General features: G+C 48.8%; 2 protein-coding genes across 3 annotated transcripts; both read left to right on the top strand.

The window, feature by feature from the left end:
- Positions 1-1,319: 1,319 nt before the first annotated feature.
- Positions 1,320-11,098, top strand: ddx27 (DEAD (Asp-Glu-Ala-Asp) box polypeptide 27). 2 transcript variants are annotated; one of them, XM_049734264.2, is made up of 21 exons: positions 1,320-1,597; positions 3,005-3,154; positions 3,814-3,873; positions 3,953-4,091; positions 4,153-4,211; positions 4,482-4,565; positions 4,948-5,053; positions 5,129-5,305; positions 5,673-5,823; positions 6,016-6,115; positions 6,744-6,885; positions 6,957-7,110; positions 7,326-7,407; positions 7,478-7,655; positions 7,728-7,834; positions 8,188-8,281; positions 8,369-8,460; positions 8,537-8,669; positions 8,748-8,838; positions 9,506-9,565; positions 9,653-11,098. In XM_049734264.2, the coding sequence occupies exons 1-21, from the start codon at positions 1,439-1,441 to the stop codon at positions 9,666-9,668; spliced, it is 2,334 nt and encodes a 777-aa protein (XP_049590221.1). In that variant the 5' UTR covers positions 1,320-1,438; the 3' UTR covers positions 9,669-11,098. The 2 variants fall into 2 exon arrangements, with proteins under 2 accessions (XP_049590221.1, XP_049590224.1); XM_049734267.2 differs by having other exon boundaries at positions 1,321-1,522.
- Positions 11,099-11,498: 400 nt separating this feature from the next.
- mcm2 (minichromosome maintenance complex component 2) lies at positions 11,499-18,059 on the top strand. The gene is made up of 20 exons (XM_049734262.2): positions 11,499-11,770; positions 12,342-12,541; positions 13,161-13,333; positions 13,513-13,643; positions 13,708-13,846; positions 14,435-14,532; positions 14,668-14,789; positions 14,905-15,112; positions 15,203-15,337; positions 15,402-15,593; positions 15,710-15,803; positions 15,880-15,958; positions 16,020-16,191; positions 16,258-16,384; positions 16,453-16,565; positions 16,911-17,069; positions 17,137-17,211; positions 17,286-17,468; positions 17,548-17,703; positions 17,854-18,059. Exons 1-20 carry the CDS (start codon positions 11,765-11,767, stop codon positions 17,962-17,964), a joined length of 2,673 nt encoding a protein of 890 aa, XP_049590219.1. The 5' UTR covers positions 11,499-11,764; the 3' UTR covers positions 17,965-18,059.
- The last annotated feature ends 3,155 nt before the right edge of the window (positions 18,060-21,214 follow it).

Raw genomic sequence — 21,214 nt, 5'->3', positions numbered from 1 at the left:
TTTGGAATTTGAATGATTTGTAACGAGTATTTGTTTCCTGAAAACAGCTTTCTGAACAAGAATTGTGATTGAACTCAACCAACCTGTGTAAGTCTAATTTCTGCTTCAGTGTCTTAGCATTTTCCTAAATCTGAAGAAATCAAACGAGCACGCAGTGAGTAAATTGGATAACAGTTGATTGGCAATGGCTTTTGCCGTGAGGCACAGATAGCGCGCTCCCTAAATTGTGGACAAAATCCAACACTACCTGAACAGACCCCCAGGAAGACAGAAAATGTACAGTTGGAGTCCAGGACTCACCGTTCTCAAAATGGGAGGAGGGCACAAATTCTCACGGGTTGAAATTTTTTATAGAGTTCCTGTAACAATTTTTTATCGCCCCTCCCCACCACCTGTCATTTTGCTTGGGACAAAAGGAGCCTTCAGAACTGAAATGTCTTCTCAATTATTCATTCAAATCAATTCACTCAATTCATTCTCGTTATGAAAGATTTGCTCACAAAACGTGTGTGGCTTTTTCTTAAATGAACACGTTATACTTTGCTATAGCGTCAGCTTTTAATTATATTGCGCTGTCATTTTAAAGCAAATTAATAAATGCAACAATATTAATGTGCTTTGAAAATACCTGAGTAATAAAATGGATGGATGAATGATGATCACAATGAAGTATAAAGTCTCCTTTGTAATATATACTGCTTGTAGCATGTAATGGTACCCAAAAAGAGGAGTTTCTTTGCATCGAGGTTTATGCAAAGAGCTCACGTAATTATATCGTTGCTTTTTGGTGAAGTGAGTGAGTGTTCCGTCTGTACAACTGGTCTTTGAATGCACCCCGCTTCAACGGCAGAATTCGAAGGAACTTAAAGACATGAAATGAGAATAATCCTTTCTAAAAATTAAAATTGACTGACGCAAACGTGAGTTCATGTTTTTATTGAAAACAACATAGTGCTGACGCCGTACGACGCCGTACGGCATCGGTTTTTCGCTTTCAAAACAAGGCGTGCGCGCTCCCGCGGCAGGGGGAACAAGATCTCACGGGGGACCCAAATCGAGCACAACCGGGTCCGTACTACTGAGTACGTACGCGCACTTGTGAGTGTGCACCGAGCTTTCAGGCACGGCTTCCGGGAGTAAATGCGCGGGTGGGCGTTTCCCCATCTACTGGGGAAACGCAGTCATTGCATGGAAGTTTCATAAAACAATTTTTCAGGTTTGGCGGGCCATATTAAACGGTCCCGCGGGCCGGATATAGCCCGCGGGCAGCAATTTGTCCATAACTCTACCAACAGTGAATCCCGGAAGCTCTTCTCGCGTGGCCCGGAAGCATACTTTTACAACTTCCTGTTGACTCACCGCACGTGTACGTCGGTCAAGGTGCTGGCCGCTAAGGATTCGAAAACAAGAAGGACGCAAGACAAACTGTTCTTTCGCTATGTTGGCGCAACTGGGCCTGATCGGAACCATCCGGGACGACGAGCAAAGTCCGGAAGAACCTGACAGCGAGTCCGAGTATGAGGTAAGGGAGGCCGGCCCGGCGGTTCCGGGAGCCGATCTCTTCCCGAGGAAGGCGCACTTCAACAACTTCAACCAAGTGAGAACAACCAAATTGGAAAAAGACTTATTCCTTAAAGAAACAACATGTATGTTTATTTGCTATTTACGTGGACATTTTTATTCACATTTCGTCTGTATTTCTTCTCCACTCTTTTACCAACTCTTATGTTACATTTCAAATTTCCTCTGGGTCAATGTGTTTGACCATCAAAATAGAAAACGTAACAGATGAAACAATCACACAGAAATGGAACAACGGGTGCTGAGATGATTTGACAATTTGACGTCCTGTAGTGCAGTGGTCCCCAACCTTTTTTTTGCGCCACGGACCGGTTACGTGTCAGAAATATTTTCGCGGACCGGCCTTTATGTAAATAAATACTTTTACATAAATAAATAATACATTTATAATAAATATATAAAAACGATTAAATAAATTGATACGACTGGCATAAAAACAGGTATAAACGACATAAAAATAAAACTCACCATTACGTTGAATTAGTGGGAGCACTGAGCTTGTTTCTCAGAAACGAGCCGGTCCCATCTAGGCGTAAACGGAGACAATGACACCCGAAGTGGTTAAGGTTTATCTTTTAATGCACGATGCTTGATCTCCATGTGCCGAAGCAGTTTTGGAGGTTTCATTGCCTCGTTAGCCAGCCTGTCGCCACCATATGCAGAGTGGGCTTGGCGCGCCAGAGTCACCTGTGGCGATAAATCCACATTTTAAGTAGGACTCCACAAATGTTCTTTTAAATGCAGCTTTCCTTTTCTTAGAGGTCGTAGCTTCTACTTCTTCCGTCTCCTCATTGGGCTTTTTTCCTTTTCCGAAGAAACTTTCCAAACATCTTGGTTTCTTGCTCATTTTTGCTTGCTTCGCGGGCTCGACTGAGGTGACATGTCACGTGACCAAGACAAGCGTCTTGACCTGAAGCGACGGATGTAATTGGGAGAGAATCGCCAATATTTTTCAAAATAAATTCTTGCCAATTTTTGCTAGCTTTGCGGACTCAACTGGGGAAACATGTCACGTGACCGGGACGAGCGTCTTGACCTGACTTAAGTGAATGTCGATTAAAAAAAATAAATAAATAAAAAATTGTGCAGCTTGGCGGACCGGTATCGGTTCGCGGCCCGGTGGTTGGGGATCCCTGCTGTAGCGCACTCATCACAAATGGATTTGGATGTCACAAATTCTTAGTGATGAATGTGCTACAAGACTAATCATTTGAGACTTTATTTAAATTAAATTTGCCCAATTGTGTCAATTGTAAATATTTTGCCATTTTGAAGAGTCCAGGTCTCGTCCTTGGATGGACGTCAGTTGTTTTGTTTGGACAGCCAAAAGATTGTTGGAGAACGGCTGACAAGACCGCCCAATGGGTTGCCGAACGTTTGGTGGCGGTGACCAAGTTGTGATGGACTTGCGGGTACCTTCCAGGAAGAACCCATCGTCCTGAACCGGAAGAAGAAGTTTGGCAGCCAGGGCGCTGGAGACTTTGACCGCAACTTTGTGTTTGGAGAACAAGATGCGTGGGACCTTGGCGATGACTGGGCCGTGGCAGACGTCATGAAGCAGCTTAAGAAGAAGGTACGAAGACACGCCAGCTTGTTACGGGCTGACTGCTTGCAAGTTGTGCAATTTTTGCCCGGGGAGACATCAAGCTCTGCGCCACCGCCCTCTCTCTTTGCATTCTGGCGGCCGTGGGCTCCTTTCCGCGCACATGTTTTGAACGGCTTCTTTTGGCAGCAATTGCAAGGAACCTTTTGTGCACAGCAGTTTGTAAGTCATGTCCTATGTGTTAGTCCTGGGCCGCAAGTTGCTATTTGGCCCTTCATCCCTGAAATTGTGTTGTTTTTTTTAACCCCCAGCCCTTTATGGGTTTTCATTTCAAGTTTATACCCCCCCCCTAACCCTGACCCTAACCCCCCCCCCAAAGTTGCTATTTGGCCCTTCATCCCTGAAATTGTGTTGTTTTTTTTAACCCCCAGCCCTTTATGGGTTTTCATTTCAAGTTTATACCCCCCCCCCCCCCCCCCCAACCCTAACCCTAACCCCCCCCCAAACAACTTGTGTTGTATAATGGACAGTCGGTCTGCTGCAAACTGGGCTCTGTTTCCCCTCAATTCTCAAGTCAAGTTTATTCACGTAGCAAGCTAACGCAAGCCTTGCTGCAGACAAAGTGCAGAGTGTGCGTTTTTATTTTTTAAATCTCACTTGATTTCCTGCTGCTGTAACGTGGGGCACAGAAAAGTCTCACCACTCTGGACCAGAAGATTGACAAGGTGCGGAAGAAGAGGAAGGCAGAGGTATGTCAGCCGTCAATTTCCCGTCGGCTCAGCCTCTGCTTCCTGGCGACGGAGGTTCTACTTTCCGTCCGCTGGGCAGGAGAAGGCGTCTGCGGGTCAAGAAGGTTCTGCGGAGAAGAAAGAAATGGCCGAAGGCGAGGGGGATGCAAAGTCCGAGGATAGCGAGGATGCCGAGTACGAGTTCAACTCTGCCGACGAAGAGGTTCTCATCCAAGCAGGTGAGGCTATTTTTATTTTTATTTTTCTCTTTGTAACTGACTTCCTGTTTTGTGCCGGCAGACACGCTGCGGGAAAAGCAACGTCGCGGGAGGAAGAGGAAGTCCGATGAGGAGGGGGAGGTAAGCAAGGCCCACTAGGAGCATTGGAAAGCAGGGGCTTATCTTGTCATCATGGTAAGGGCCAAGCCTTGCCACGTCTTTGTGTCGAGGCCCCGGCCGTCCATCCATAGAGACGGCTGCACAACGGACAACGTTCTTGCGCGCTTGTTTTTGGCAGCGCTTGCCTAACAGCCAACTGGGAGGTTTTGCACCTTGCTTCTGTTGGCGAGTTCCCAGGGCAGCCGTTGACAAATTTGCGCACACGTGTTTGATGCCTCTGTGCGTGTTCAGGCGCAGTCGTTCCACGAAGATGCCTCGCAGTTTGATGACACGCTCACCTTTGATGACATGAACCTGTCCAGACCTATCCTGAAGGTAACCGTGGTGAATAGCCAATGCCAGGTCTGGCATACGTAAGACCAAATACCGAAAGAAAGAAAAAAATAAATAAAAGGAAAATCTGCGGGTGACGAACCCTGTCAAGTGTAGTTTGAAGTTCTAATATCGCCATTCATCATCCATCTTGGACTGGCCTACCAATGTGATGAGGCCTATGTATTTTTTTTTACATCAGCAATGTGGGGGTGTAACTACAGGAAAAAATGCAAAAGAAATTACGCCGGGAGAACAAAAACTCAGAAGAAAAGAAAGCTTTTATATTAGATGAGAAACTATCTAAACAATTACCAAGAAATTGTCTTTTTCAACCTTCATTTGTGTACCTGTGAGTGACTGGCGGTTGTTGCCCCTCCCGCAGGCCGTTGCGGCCTTGAGCTTCAAGCACCCCACCCCCATCCAGAAGGCGTGTATCCCCGTGGGGCTAATGGGCCGAGACCTCTGCGCCTGCGCCGCTACGGGCACAGGTACACCGGCTCCCTGTCAGCTGCAACTTGCCCGCGGCCCCGTCTCATTTTGGTTGGTTTGTTTGTCGGCCGTAGGAAAGACTGCCGCTTTCATGTTACCGGTTTTGGAGCGCTTGGTTTACAAGCCCGGTACGATGTCCCAGGTGACCCGGGTGCTGGTTCTGGTCCCGACCCGAGAGCTGGGCATCCAGGTTCACTCGGTGGCGCGGCAGCTTGCTCAGTTCACCTCCGTCACAACATGCCTGGCTGTCGGTGCGTCTGCCCCTTAAGTCATCAATTTTGTTGTTTGCATTCAATGTGCGTTTTATTCCCGGCAAGGCCGTTATTGTTGTTTAAAGAAATGCAGCAACGGTGTCACAGTAGAGGCATCCATCTTAGGCTCCTTAGAGGTGTCAAAATGGAGCCCTGATCATATTGTTTGACAAGCATTTCAAGAAGCAGCTAAACCCTTGGAGCAGTTGTCCAAGTGCTCTGTTTGCATCCGGTTGTTCTTTGCTTGTGACTTTGCCACTGATAGAATCTGGCTCAAGACCCTGGGAAACGTGTGTCTAATATTTCCGGACAAGTATTTGGGCTGAGTAGGCGGCTCTGACCTCTTCCCCTCTGGGCATCCTCTCAGGCGGTCTGGATTTGAAGTCTCAGGAGGCGGCGTTGAGAGCGGGTCCGGACGTCCTCATCGCCACCCCGGGCCGACTCATCGACCATCTGCACAATGCGCCCAGCTTTGAGCTGACGCACATTGAGATCCTCATTCTAGACGAAGCCGACAGGTAGAGTCGCATCGCTTTACCAAAGGCGGCTGGGCTCGATGGCCCGTGGCAGTTCGGTTGTGGCGTTTGTTGAAAGCTTGATGTTTTTTGTTTTCTCCAAGCATGCTAAATCGATAGCGCGGCCGCGGGCAAACGCACGCTCACGAGCGACCTCTGCGAGTTGACCTCAAATGTTTTTGGTTTGCTCATTAGGATGCTGGATGAGTACTTTGAGGAGCAGATGAAGGAGATCATCAGGCTGTGCTCATACAACAGACAAACCATGTTGTTCTCCGCCACCATGACCGAGGAGGTATCCAGCGAGCGAGCGACTCACCACTGCCTGTTCACTCTCAATGGAACCCCGTTGCGCGGCCGGTTTGGGGGCTTTGAGTTGAGAGGTGAACTCGCGCCCGGAACAATTGTTTGATGTAGAGGGAGAGCCGTGCGTTTTGTTGGATTAGACGCAGCCAAGGAGGCAGACGATTCAGAATTGGAGCCCAGCTTTGTTTTCGGGGAAATGGGCAAATTTAGTGTCACAACTGGCAGGGGAAAAAAAGCATACAATTTTGATTTCAATTAGTGCCTCCATGCATACAACTTTTCTTCAACACTAGACAACTTTGAAGTAAAGCTACACTGTGATGACAAAAGAAACTTGAATCAAGATCACATTGGCAGATGCAAAGCCAGAACAAAGTCGGCGGCGCGCTCGGGTGCAAAATGGCGGGTTGAGAAATAAGAGCGCTGGTCTGGCCAAGTTGCCTCCTGGTGCACCTGTCTGGCATTCCGTTGGGCTATGCCCCGAGTGGCTTTTATTTGCACGCGCGAAAGTGAATTCAATTCAATGAATGAATCAGATCTCAAGTTGGCTCGTTGATGCGGGACCGCGAAGGAAATTTTTTAGACATTTTCAATCAGAAGCTTCTCTGCATCCTCAGGTGAAGGACCTTGCAGCTGTCTCGCTCAAACAGCCCGTCAGAATCTTCGTGAACAGCAACACAGATGTGGCTCCATACTTGCGCCAGGAGTTTGTGCGGATCCGAGCCAACCGCGAAGGCGACCGCGAGGCGGTGGTGGCGGGTGAGTTGTCGTCGTGTCGTGCCCAACCCGACGCTCCCTTCCTGTCCTGACTTGTCACGCTTGTGTCACAGCTCTGCTCACCAGAACCTTCCAGGACCGTGTGATGGTCTTCACGCAGACCAGGAAGCAAGCGCACAGACTGCACATCCTGCTAGGTCTCATGGGCCTCAAGGCTGGCGAGCTGCACGGGGAGCTCAGCCAGAACCAGAGACTGGAGAACCTCAGGTAAGTACCTCACCTCACCCGGGAAGTGCTGGCCGCTGATTTGAGTGCGCGTTTACCCTCCGATCTGATTTCAAGATCCCAGCTTATCGACGGGTCGCCGTGATTAGCCACACTTTTGCCTAGCTTGGAAAGTGAATCTTGTGGTGAAGCCAAACTTGACAACCTGTCCAAAAGCCTTTTGTTCAAAGACAAGCTGACGGGAGAACTTTGCGCAGGCGCTTTAAAGACGACCAGATCGACGTCCTGGTGGCGACGGACGTGGCGGCCAGAGGTCTGGACATTGACGGCGTCAAAACGGTAATTACCTTCCTGCGCCGTCCGCACGCGCTCAACCCGCTCACACACGCTCATTCTGCGTCCCTATCAGGTCATCAACTTCACCATGCCGTCCACCGTCAAGCACTACGTCCACCGCGTGGGCCGCACGGCCAGGGCGGGACGCTCAGGACGCTCCGTGTCGCTGGTTGGCGAGTCGGAAAGGAAAACGCTGAAAGAAGTGGTCAAGTCAGCCAGAAGCACTGTCAAGGCCCGCGTGCTTCCTTCAGGTAAGCGCGCATGTACGCGCCGCGCTGCCTTGGCTCACCGGCTTGTGAAAAACTGCGTTGCGGCCGTTGCAGACGTCATCCTCAAATTCCGAGACCTAATTTCCAAACTGGAGAAGGACGTAGAGGCCGTGGTGAGGCTGGAGAAGGAAGACCGAGAGATGGCCGCCTCAGAGGCCAAGGTACGCACCCTAATTTGAGTACCTCAATCCCCCCCCCCCCCCCAAAATGCCACAGGATTTTTTTACTTGCCTTGCGTGCCACTTCAGTCTTTGTTTATAGACGGCAGATAGTTTGGATTAGAGGCCAGATCTGTGATTGGTTCCAACGTCATCGTTTGCGTCATCGATCGAATAAGATGTTACGGCAAACAGTCGCACACTAACTATTTAGGCGGAGGGGGTTTCACACGGTCTTCTACCCAAATAAATGTGTGAAGTTTTCTACTACTGATCAATATCGGCATCAACTCTGAAAACAGACTTGCTTCTTCCCAGCGCAGTTGTGGCTCAATTTTGTGTGTGTGTTTTTGGAGTTGAGTGTGGCCCAGAAACGTCTGGATGGCTCTGCCTCCGACGACACTCGGCGAGTTTGGTTCCAGACACAGCAGGAAAGGAAACAGAGCCGCAGTGAGTAACAGTCTATAGCGTGCCACCAGCCGTTCAGCAGAACAGAGCGTGCTCATTAACCAAATTGTGTGTCACATGTGCGTGTAGTAAATAAGGCGCTGCAGGATTTCGACTTGGCCCTGCGAGGGAAGAAAAAGCGCAACAAGTTTGTCAAGGACAGCAAGAAGAAAAACATGACGGTCGGGGCCTTTGGCGTGTGCTCAAATTGTATGTATGCGAGAAGGTGTGCCCTGACAGGTGATTTGCGCCTCGTAGGCGGAGGAGCGCGCTCAATTTGAGATCCTGAAGGCTCAAATGTTCGCCGAGCGAGCCGCCAAGCGCGAACGCCGGCCCAAGAGAGCCCGAGCCATGGCCGAGGATGAGGACCGTGACATGGTGCCCCTTAAAGGTCAGAAAGCCAACAAGCGCTCCTCCGTGTGCCTGGTGCGCCCGACTCACTCGCGTGCGTGCATGTCTGTGTATACAGCCAATCTGAAGGCGGCAAAAGGAGGAAAGTCCGCCTTCGACCAAGAGTTGATCAACGTCAGCAACAAAGCCCTCAAACACTACCGAGCTGGGTGAGAACTCTCTCGATTTTGGATGGTACGAATGTTGCGCCGACAAAGCGTTCGAGGTGCCTCGTTTTAATTGGGACTTCTCACACGATTGCTTTGGAGCCTTCTTTTGGGCCTCCTGGTGGAGAAAAACAAAGGACAAAACTGCCCAAATGAAATATGCCAACGCTTGGGAGCTTATATCAAGCTGGAACGGACATGCCAAACCGATTTGGGGCGGTTCGTCCTTTCTAAGAAATTCACGTGAGCAAGACCTGCGATTGTGCAGATGATGTGCGGGCACGGCGTCTTTGTTGAACGTTTGTCACTTTATGATATGGAAATGCGTGCACGTGTTGCAAGCTTCAAAGTAGTTGACCGCTTGGAGAAAAGAATACTTGGTGTGTCGGATTGCATTTTGGCGCCTGCTCCATTTAGCTGAGGTGGGTGAATGCTCAGATGCCACAGTTGCTCACGTTCTCAATCACCATGCCCGTTATAGAGTTTACAGTTTTGAACTTTTTGGTTTAAATTATACTCCTCTTCTGATGTTCTATTTCTTACGTAGGCCTTATTTGCATTACATGCACAAAAGCTTGATGCCTCACGTTCCGATGTTCTATTTCTTACGCAGGCCTTATTTGCACTACACGCTCAAAAGCTTGACGCCTCACCGTTTGTATTTTCTCAGGCCGTCCTTCACAGACAGGAAATGTCTCGGTTTGGACCGGAAGCGCTCGGGAGGCTCCAGGTTTGTTCTTTTGTATATCTTTGTCAACTTCTTTTCTTGTCCTGCTTCATCTTCTGCTTTTTCTTTGTGTGTGCGTGGGTCAAACAGGTTCAAGAGGAAGTGAGTGGGCTTCCAAACGGCAGTTGCTTTTTTCTGGTGGCTATAGTGTTCATGCTTTTCTTGTTGTTTTCAAATTAAAGTCAGAAGAATATTTTTTTTGTGGTGGGGTGGGGGGCTTTATACCAAAATGCACCTGTCCGGTGTTCTTGAACAACAAGAAAGGCTTGAAAAAGTCATCGTGGCAGTTGCTCACCTACAATTTTGGGACAAGTGCCCCAAAACGGATGTTAAAAATTCTAAAAAAAACAAACAAAAAAACCCACCTTATTCCTACAGCCCATGAGCCTTTGCGCGTGAGCTAGGCGGAACTGAAACTGCGAGCGTTTTGTTTACAAGGTAAACCTTTGAGAGTATGCTTCCCATCAAACTTACAGATTTAAGCAAATGTGGGAATGTAAGTTGTTGCAACTGAGAAGAGAGACCAGTTCATTCCTGCTAATGTCGCTGAGTAGGAGGAGGAGAAATAATGAGGACAATGTTTACATTTGAGTTTTCATTTCAAACATGGAGCCATTAAAAAAAACATTAAACAAAACTGAACAAAAATCTACAATCTTAATATGTAACGCATGTATTCCTACCACAAGCCCAGTTCACAATCGCATATCCTACGTTTTCTCCCACGGCGTCTTGTTGTTGTGGATGTTGTGCACTCGTGTTGGCTCGTGAGTGAACGATTCGTTCAATAGAACGAATCCTTTCAGTGAATAGATAACTGCCGAGAACGAATCAGTGAGAGAACGAGTGCTGACTTTCCCGTTCGCGAACGAGTCAGTCAGTGAACGGCCTTCCCGTGCATCAACGGATCAGTCATCAGTGTTGCGTCTCCTGGCGTGAGCAATTCAGCGAATGAACGTGAACTATGTAAGCCAGAATGTAGATTTACCATTTGCCAAGGACAGAAAGAACCACTCACTGAAACACCACTTCTTTCGTGCTCGTTTTCTCCAAGCTAACGGCTAACTTTATTGCGTGAAGGGATACGCCGGTACGCAACAGCGGGGAGGTTGTGCTTCTCTGGGAAATCTTTATAATACTTACAGTAGTTTTTAAGTAACGTGTATGAACATATACGTCTAAATATTGTTATCTAATATATCTACTGCAATTTCACATTAGGTTGCTGATTTTAAATTTACTTTTATTATTTTAACGAACTTTTATTTTAGAACTTGTCTGGTGTTTGATTGGTTTTTAACTTTTTTATTTTTGCGCATGAAAACATAAAAATCAGACATTTGGTTAACCGTTACCTGCTTTATATGATAATATGTACGTGTTTTACGTGATGTGTTAGGGTAAAACAAATGTAGGCATATTGTGTAACGAGGCCCCCTAATGGACCAATGTCTTTGTTTCAGTATCTTTATTTCAGTATTTTATTATTGTTTATATTTGTGTGCATTGTGCAATAAACCTATATATAAACAGCAAGTAGTCAAATACATATTCTTGACACGCGATTGTACAAAAAAAAGCATAATCTGTTCTCAGGGAATTTGAGCTCTCACAAACGTGTGTCGGCAAGGAGAGCAGCAATGCTGTCACTCACTAGTGAATCTTCGCGAACGACCAATCAGCAACGAACATTAGATGGAGGAGGGACTCGGATTCAGTGACGCAACTTCCCGTTCAAGAACGAGTCAGAGGGATAATGGTACACTCGCCTGTCTTGTGCGCGTGACGATGTGCAAGTGTGACCGGGAAAACGACGCAATTTCCCGTTCACAAACGAGTCTGACGCAATTTCCGTTCACAACCGAGTGGGGTGACTGTTGCCTTGCTTTTCCCATTCAACAACGGATCAGTGTTTGGGGGGGGGGGGGGGGCGAACAATTCGGTGAATGATTCTTTTGAGTGAACTGATTCTAAAGATTCAATTCACTTAAAAGAACTGGAATGCTATGGTGCGCAGATGCAATATGTCTGAACGACAAATTCCGGGTGCCTGCCTCCTCTGGCTCGCCACAACCAATCAGAGGTAATCTCTTCTAATATTCATGACATTTCGCGGGCTTTCTGTACCGCGTGACAAGGCTTGGCGGGAAAGTGAAGGTCTGGCGTATAGAAGCTCGGGAGGACGCAAGGAGAACAAGCATAATGGCTGTGAGTTACTTTCAGTCTTCTCCTTTTACTTTAGATTTGGTTATAGTTTTCGTCTCTTTTACACGCGGTCCAGACTCAGGCGTGGACGAGGGCGACGTGTGACGTGTTTATGTTTCGCCGAGTGGAGTTTGGGCGAGTTTGTCGTCGAATCAAATGGCGCAAAGTTGGTCCAAGGTGGACAGTATCGCTTGGGGTCGTTTAGTGGCGTTTACGTGGTAGTGCCTTTATCCTTCCTACGAGTTAATAAAATCAAGCCAGAAAAGAACATTTCCACCAACCATCATTCAAATACAGGCTAAATATTGATCATAATGAGGATTTACCCCCAAATTGTTGAACAGTAAAAATACATGCAATTTTCCCAAAAGTGAAGTCCATAGCTGATTAGACTATTGGGGAAATTAGCATCATGTTACATGAAAAACTTGAAACTTTTAAGTCAACATTATGTTGGAAGAAGAATAGAAAATCATATAACAAAGTTATAGTTTCATTATACAACACTTCAATTACATGGAAATTGTGTGTGTTCTCCTTGATTTGTGTCTAATAATACATGTTGCGTGGACAGGATTCATCTGAGCCGCAGCACATGGCCGCGGACAGCCCCGATCCCCTTTCCAGGAGGGGGGACCTGACCTCCAGCCCTGGCAGAGACTTGCCCCCCTTTGAGGATGAGTCCGAGGGCTTGTTTGGGGACGTCGCCCTGCCCACAGACGAGGAAGAGGAGGCCGGCGATGGCGAGGAGCTGATCGGAGACGGGATGGAGCGGTGAGGAGCGCCGCCGCCACAGTTTGCTCACATCGACAGATAATTGAAAGGTTTGCGGTTGGCTGCAGTTTACCGCAAGGTTGCGGCAAAGCACCACTTTTGTCTAAATAAGGCTCCTCCCAGTCAAGCATTGTAACTTAGGCAAAATGAAGATGGGTTAGCACCACCCCAAGACCACCACCACCACCACTAGCTTTGAAATGCTTAGAACTATCTAAAAGGGTGTTGCAGCACTACCGCTGTCCAAATTACGTACCTTGGCTCACCGAGTTTTATGGCCCTGAGATGTCAGAAATAGGTGAAATAGCACAAAAATCCTCAACTCACTTCGACTCGGTGGTTGGGAGCCAGGATGCGAAAAGGTGATGATTTGGCACCCCTTTTGGCTAAGCGAAGCCTCCCGATGCCATCGTGCTGTCGTGTTTGAGGTGTCACCTGAAGCAAAAAATCCACATCAGTTTTAAAAAAAGGCTTGCGGGTCGGTGCATTCAGGGCCAGCTGAGCATATTGTGATTTGTGGCTTCCAATGGTAATTTTTGATTGCTGGAATTATACGGGCGCGCGTTTGCTATGTTTGCCGAGATGTCTGTGGTCACGTGCGCCGTTGTCGCTGTTACAGGGACTACCGGGCCATCCCGGCGCTGGATCACTACGAGGCAGAGGGTCTGGACGTGGACGAGGAGGACCTGGTTGAACTGTCCCCGGGAGCCCGGGCGGCTGCTGAAGAGGCCATGAGGAGGCGTGATCGCGAGCGGGGCCTCAGCGGGCGCCTCAGGAGAGGCCTGCTTTATGGTCAGACACATCGTGCTGCACCTGCTCACTCGCTACTTTCGACTTGCTTGTAATTCATGTTTGGGGTAGGGCAGACGTTGACCGCGTATTGTCAGGTCCGCGCTTGGGTTTAGTTTTTGTGGTTATTTTATGTCTGGGTGTGTGATTTTTTTGTCAGCGTTTTTCATTTGGTTACTTAGACAGCGAAGACGAGGATGCCGAGCGTCCGGTAGCGCGGCGGCGGCGGCTGGCCGAGCGGGCGGCCGAGGGCGCGGCCGACGGCGAGGAGGAGGAAATGATCGAAAGCATCGAAAACCTGGAAGACATGAAGGTGGGCCCCCGCCTGCGCCGCCTGCCTTCGGCACACTCAACCGCCTCGTCCCGCTGCTTGTCAGGGTCACACGGTGAGGGAGTGGGTGTCCATGGCCGCCCCACGCCTGGAGATCTACAACCGTTTCAAGAGCTTTCTGCGCACGCATGTGGACGAGAGCGGCCGCAACGTCTTCAAGGAGAAGATCAGCGACATGTGCAAAGGTGAGGCCAACCCACCGTGCATGCAATTTCAAGTTTGAATAGGTCCGCATGAGTTTGTGGTTTGCTGCTTGATTTATTTATTTATTTTTATAAAGGCTTTATTAGTTTTAGCTTTGTTAGTTTTATCTTGAGCGTTATTAATTTCACAGGTATTGGGCTATAAAATTATGTAGAATTCTCAAACAACTGTCTCTGAGCGTCTTTCCTCTGCAGCAAACGTAAAATTCGTGCGTTTCCAATCAAGCTTGAAAGCTTAAGTGCTGCTCCAAGTGGCAAAGACAAAAATGAAAGACTTTTTGTTGCCCCCTGAAGTTATAGTAAGTGTCTTCATCATCGTAAAGCCCTTCCATGATGAGTATTTGGAGACGGAGTGAAAAATAAAAATCTATAAGTTCTGCCAAAACACTGCTCGATATTCAAAAGATGGAGAATTGGTGGCGGGGGTTTCAAATCAACACCCATCGCGTGTGACTGCTTTGCAACAGGTTTTGCGTTACCGCGATAAATATCTGCCCATCGAATTTTGTGTCAAGTTGGCACACTTGAGTCGATTGTGTTAAATCGAGTGACCTTGGCGTGTGTACACAGAGAACAAAGAGAGTTTGCCGGTGAATTACGAGGACCTGGCGGCCAGAGAGCACGTACTGGCTTACTTCCTGCCTGAAGCCCCCACCGAGATGTTGAAGGTAAACCGGAAGAGACGGCTCGCCTCCGGCTCACCGCTCAAATGTAAGCCGCTTGTTCTTTCCTTGCTTCATTGCTGTCTTGCTCTCTTCCTGCTGTCCATTCTTCCTACTTTCCAACCCTAACCCTTCCTTCAGGTGTTTGACGAGGCAGCCAAAGAGGTGGTGCTGGCCATGTACCCCAAATACGAGCGCATCGCCCAGCAGATCTACGTGCGCATCTGCAACCTGCCGCTGGTGGAGGAGATTCGCTCCCTCAGGTGGGGGCCGCCGCATGCAGGGGCTCTAGGAGCAAGGCGGCCGGGGCAACTCAGTGGGTCCGGTCCATGTCTCTTTGTTGGCCTGTTGCCATTTCCCGCCTTGTCTGCTCTGCAGGCAGCTCCACCTGAACCAGCTGATCCGGACCAGTGGGGTGGTGAGCAGCTGCACCGGCGTGCTGCCGCAGCTGGCCCTGGTTCGCTACAACTGCAACAAGTGCAACTTTGTACTGGGACCCTTTTTCCAATCCCAGAACCAGGAGGTCAAACCGGGCTCATGTCCCGAGTGCCAGTCGCAAGGACCCTTTGAGATTAACATGGAGGAGGTGAGCGCCGCCACCACCACTGGGCTCTTTCTTGAGCTGCTTAGACGCCGCTTTGCCTCACCCCGGTAAGTCTTCTTGGGCTTCCTTCAGACTGTGTACCAGAACTATCAGAGGATCACCATCCAGGAAAGTCCTGGCAAGGTGGCCGCCGGCCGTCTGCCACGCTCCAAAGACGCCATCCTGTTGGCCGACCTGGTGGACAGCTGCAAGCCGGGAGACGAGATTGTGAGTGATGGCGCGGGCCGCCTCTGCAAAGCGGGCCTGCTTAAAAAGTCATCCACACTCCCAGGAGCTGACGGGCGTCTACCACAACAACTACGATGGCTCTCTGAACATGGCCAATGGCTTCCCGGTCTTCGCCACCATCATCCTGGCCAACCACGTAGCGCGCCGGGACGAGGGCGTGGCCATAGCAGAGCTGACCGATGAGGACGTCAAGGCCATCGTGGCTCTGTCCAAGGACGAGTGCGTTGGAGAAAGGGTGAGGGAGGGAGAGAAACTGGCTGCCGTTAAGTGGCGCCTGCTCGATCAGCGGCCAGTTTTCATGACAATTAGTGTATTGCGACTAAAAAGCAAAAATCCGCGTTGTCTGTCCAGATCTTCGCCAGCATCGCGCCGTCTATCTACGGCCACGAGGGCATCAAAAGAGCGCTCGCTGTGGCTGCGTTCGGAGGCGAGCCCAAGAATCCTGGTAACAGTCACGCTGTACCCTTTCTGCAGCACTATGCCGTCTCACTGGCACCCTTTACCGCCGGCCTTTGTTTCAGGCGGTAAGCATAAGGTGCGAGGCGACATCAACGTGCTTCTGTGCGGAGACCCCGGGACAGCCAAGTCGCAGTTCCTCAAGTAGGACAGACCGGGGTTGATGTGGGGTATGGCTTGCCATGACGCGGTTTCCCTCATGCAGGTATGTAGAGAAGGTGGCCAGCAGGGCCGTGTTCACCACAGGCCAGGGTGCGTCTGCCGTGGGCCTGACCGCCTACGTGCAAAGGCACCCCGTCAGCCGCGAGTGGACGCTGGAGGCTGGGGCGCTCGTGCTGGCCGACCGCGGCGTCTGCCTCATCGACGAGTTTGACAAGGTAACGTGGTTGCTGGCATAGCACTGGCGGCCTCCCTCCCACCAAGGCTAACGCACGCTCATGCAGATGAACGACGCCGACCGCACCAGCATCCATGAGGCCATGGAGCAACAAAGCATCTCTATCTCCAAGGCGGGCATCGTCACCTCACTGCAGGCCCGATGCACCGTCATCGCTGCTTCCAACCCCATCGGTAGGGCGCTTGCTCGCTCGCCCGCCTGCTCGTGCGCACGCTGACGACCAGCAAACCCGTTCTTCCAGGCGGCAGGTATGACCCCTCACTGACCTTTGCCGAGAACGTGGACCTGAGCGAGCCCATTGTGTCACGTTTTGATGTCCTGTGCGTGGTCCGGGACACAGTGGACCCTGTGCAGGTACATGCACACAAGCAACTATTCCTTGCATGTCTGCTTGCATTCGAGCCCAACGCGTTCCATGCTGTCGCTCATATGCACGCACAATGAAAACAAGAATTGGCCATCGTAAGATGCCTATTTGTCACTTGAAAGATTCAAATAATAAAAAAAGTGTCATATAATACAGGATACCACAATCAATCCATCGACTGAAATCAGGCCAAGAAGCCGGCGTGAATGGGCTGTCATTGGAGTTAGTTTCAGTTTGCGTTTATTTTTTTGCAAAGCAGTTTTGCATTTTACAAATTTATTTTCAGTTTTGGTTATTTTTCACCAACAATGACGAGCGTGGTGCCCGTGCAGGACGAGATGCTGGCTCGCTTTGTGGTGGGTTCCCACGTCAAGCACCACCCCAGCAACAAGGAAGCAGCCTCGGAAGAGGTGATCCTACCCAACTCGTCCAACGTGGCGCAAATCCCTCAGGAGCTGCTCAGGAAGTACATCATCTACGCCAAGGACAGGGTGGGCGGAGCCTCAAGCCCTCAGTCATGTGGCACGCAGCCGGTAGCTGATAGACGCTTCTTTGCAGGTTCATCCCAAACTCAACCAGATGGACCAGGACAAGGTGGCGCGCATCTACAGTGACCTGCGCAAGGAGTCTATGGTGAAACACGTGCACGCGCACACATCCACGTGCACATGTACGGCACTAACGCACGCACGCCATTCATGCGGCAGGCAACGGGCAGCATCCCAATCACGGTGCGCCACATCGAGTCGATGATCCGCATGGCGGAGGCGCACGCAAAGATGCATCTGCGCGACTACGTGATAGAGGACGACGTCAACATGGCTGTCCGCATCATGCTCGAGAGCTTCATCGACACGCAGAAGTTCAGCGTCATGCGCAGCATGCGCAAGGTAGGCAGCGCTATGCCGCCACGAGCTAGCCAACTAAAAAAGACTCAACAATGTTGCACTCGTCCCTCCCCGCCGACAGACCTTCTCCCGCTACCTGGCATACCGCAAGGACAACAACGAGCTGCTGATCTTCATCCTCAAGCAGCTGGCGGCAGAGCGCGTTTCTTACCAGAGGAGTCGCTACGGAGTCCGCGATGATGCTGTGGAGATACCCGAGAAGGACCTGCATGACAAGGTAAGCAAGAGTGCCGGCGGCTGCTTCTGAACCGTCAGCTGAAATACCCAAACGCCACTCAAACCTGCAGCATTTAAATTTTTTTTAAAAAATCTAAGGGAAAAGTGCACAATGTCCCCGCCCCCACCCTAAGTTAAGCGTGTCTTTTAGGCTCGTCAGATCAACATCCACAGCCTGTCATCGTTCTATGAAAGCGAGCCCTTCCGCGCCAACAGGTTTGTGTACGATGGCAAGATGAAGCTCATTGTGCAGCAGTTCTGAGGCGGGCCAGGGGGGGAAAACAAGCAACCTGTAAATAAGTGTACATGTTCGTCCATTCACCTTGTTCGCAATTAAAAGTGACTTTGTTGCATGCACACAGGCGTCGGGACTGTCTTTATGATGTTTTTAAATCTTAACCGTTTCTGTGATTAGCCCTTGACGTAAGACTTGAGTCAATGCTGTTTTTACTACAACCAAAACCTTAAATTTCATTAAAAAAAACTGGTTGACTCGAGATTTTGTCGGGATTGGGATCTATTTTCACTTGACAAGAGTTCCCCCCCCAAGTCTTTTTTCAACCATTGACGTTGCGTCATTGCCAGTTCAAACCATTAGGTTGGCCAGTGTTTAAAAAAAAAAAAAACATAGGCCAACCAATACTTTTTTGTAAAAAATTTTGAAATCACCAAATTGTGTCACGTTTGGGTTCCATCCAAGTCCTTTTATTGTATGTACCAAACTTTGCAATGGTAGTGGCTGTTAGGGTTTATCAAATTATCCTTATCGTATGATTATGTTGGAATGCAACCGGTAATAAATAACCTACCTTGTCTCATCCTACACAAGGTCGTAAAACATCCCCTGTTTTGACTAGAGCACAAGGGCTTCCTATTCAGTCTACTCTTACCCCCACTCTTTCTCTTAATAAATATGCCTTTGCAGTTGGGAGAGGCTCCAGATTTCATTCCTGTAGCGAGTGAACTCTCCACCTGCAGGTGTCTAAAAGAACTTGCCTGTCTCCCGTGTGGTTCTTGCAAAATAAGTTGGAGTGAGCAAATCTCTAACATTTTGGTGCCGAAACCCGGGACCTCTCATACCCATCATCTGGCTGACGGAGGACGACGCGCTGTACACCGTCGACGGGCCAGCGTCCACTAGCCGGACCTGGTAAAGAAAGACCTGGGAAGGAAATTCTTCGCTGGGCCAGCATCTTAGGTCTGCCTTCGTCTGACAGAGGTGGATTGACGGGACCCGGCAGTGCAACGAACCAGGGGACAAGTAAGTTAAAGGCCTGAAGTTGTGTTGTGTTGTTAAACGCGTAACACGTAGAGGTGCACGAGAGCCAGCTTGGGTTCAAGTCCCAGTGGAAGAAACAGGCTAAGAAAGGCAGAGCTTCTTTTTCGTTCATCGAAGAAGTGTGTAGACTCTTCTTTGTCTGTTTTTCCGAGCTGAGGGATCTGGCTTGGGTTAAGAGTCCCAGTGGAAGGAACGTGCTAAGAAACACGGAGCTTCTTTTTTGTTAATCAAAGAAGGGCGTAGATTTTTCTTTGTATGTTTTTCCAAGCCAAAGAACAGCTTGGGTTCAAGTCCCAGTGGAAGAAACGGGCAAAGAAAAACAGAGCTTCTTTTTCTTAATTGAAGAAGGGTGTAGATTTTTTCTTTTGTCCGTTTTTCCAAAGCTGTTTGGGAGGGTTTTACACCCATCCCTGGATAGGCCTGGGAAAAAAAAAAAGCGCTGGAGTTTGTGTGATTGAGTGTGTAACTGGTAGGATAAATTGACTAAATAGCAGTTCTAGCATTGATCCACGGCAATAATACAGGCTAGTAATTTGTTGAAAGGTCGATTTAAACCTGCATTGAGGATCCTCAAAGAAATAAATAAGTAATAATAATATTTTTGAGAAAAAGAAATTGTATAACCTAAAATTACTAGAATTAAGATGGGAAATAAAAACGGTAAATCTCTACCTCTTGACGGAGATGAGAAGTACATGGCGAGTAGATTTCTTAATTGTATGCAATATATGCCGAAGTGGAAGAAAAAGTATGGAGTAGAAGGGAAGTTGAGAGTTGAAGTGTGGAAGATAGTAGTTGATATTTTAGAAGAGAGTGTGGATAAAAAGAAAAATGGACTGAAAAAGAAAAGAAAAGAGAGAGAATTGGATTGTGCTAAAATGTGGTTGAAAGCTTCACAAGAGAGAAAAGAACAAATCCAAAAGACAAAAGATAGAAAGATGAAAGGTGATGAGGCTGAGACTATGTTTGTCAGGCCGGAAGACAATGAGGCGGCAGTGCGCAGGCGCACTGCCGCGGCCATGACTCCAGCCGAAACTGAAGGCGCAGCTCAAGCAGAGGAGCAAGAGGGGCCTTCCGCTCGTACGCAAAACTTGTATCCAAGCTTAACAAACCTGCAGCCCCCCCCCCCCCCCCCCCCCCATATAACAGCAAAAGAAGTCAGGGTCACATTATTAGAAGTCCTGTACAAACAAGAAGTTTGACCACTGCTGCTAAATTTTCTCAAAATATAGACAATGTTGATGTGTGCCCAATGATACAGGTGCCAAACCCTATTGTAGGCGAAGGCCAACCCCCACATACATATGTTTTCCGGCCATGGACTCTGGAAGAGGCAAGAAAAGCAGTTGAAGGGGTTACCCCTGTTACTGAAGACCCAGATATATGGGCAGAGGACATGGCTGGAATTATACATTCCTATAGACTGAATGGACATGAGGCAGGAGAGGCTGCAATGTCCTCCTTGGGAAAAGACTGGGCAAAGGTTAGAGGAAATTATACAGGTAGAAATAATCAAGGGCCTTTTCCCTATCCCATTGAGGGAAATCAATTGGGAGGGGAGTATGCAGCACAATGGAATGGTCTTGTGCAAAGAGTGCGAACTATATTTCAAAGACGAGCGAATTATGGTCATTTGGCAGGAATAAAACAGAAGCCCGGCGAAGATACTGATGATTTTCGTTTGAGATTTGAAAAAGAATTCAGGGTGCATAGTGGCATCCCATTCAATGATACAGCTGAGAGTGCTTATCAACAACAGCTTAAAAATGCGCTCCTCACTAATTTCCGCCCTGAAATAGGCAACTGGGTGAGGAAACATTTGGTGGAAGTGGATGTTGCAAGTGTGACAACAACTATGCAATGGGCCAGACATGCTGAAAAAGTGATCAAAAAAGGCAAAGGTTCTGATGTATTTCATCTAGATAATGATGATGATGAACTAGATGAAGATACAACAGTCTTCTTCCAAGGGTCCCAGCAAGGTCACAGGCCGCCATATAAATCAAAACCCCCATCAGATACAAACTGTTGGAACTGTGGGAGACGAGGACACTTTGCAAGGGAGTGTCGTCGGGCAAAACAATACCAATCAAAGGGTGCAGGAAGGGGCAGAGGAAAGGCCAAATTCTCAGCATGACTAGATTCCCCCCCTTTGATCTCTGATGCTCCTATAGAGGAAGAAATAGTAGATGTCCATACAGTATGGGACATTCTGAGTGCATTAAAAGAAAAA

This window comes from Syngnathus scovelli, chromosome 11 (genome assembly GCF_024217435.2).
Source record: "Syngnathus scovelli strain Florida chromosome 11, RoL_Ssco_1.2, whole genome shotgun sequence".
In the NCBI taxonomy this organism is placed as follows: domain Eukaryota; kingdom Metazoa; phylum Chordata; class Actinopteri; order Syngnathiformes; family Syngnathidae; genus Syngnathus; species Syngnathus scovelli.
This window is presented reverse-complemented; position numbering and strand designations above follow the sequence as displayed.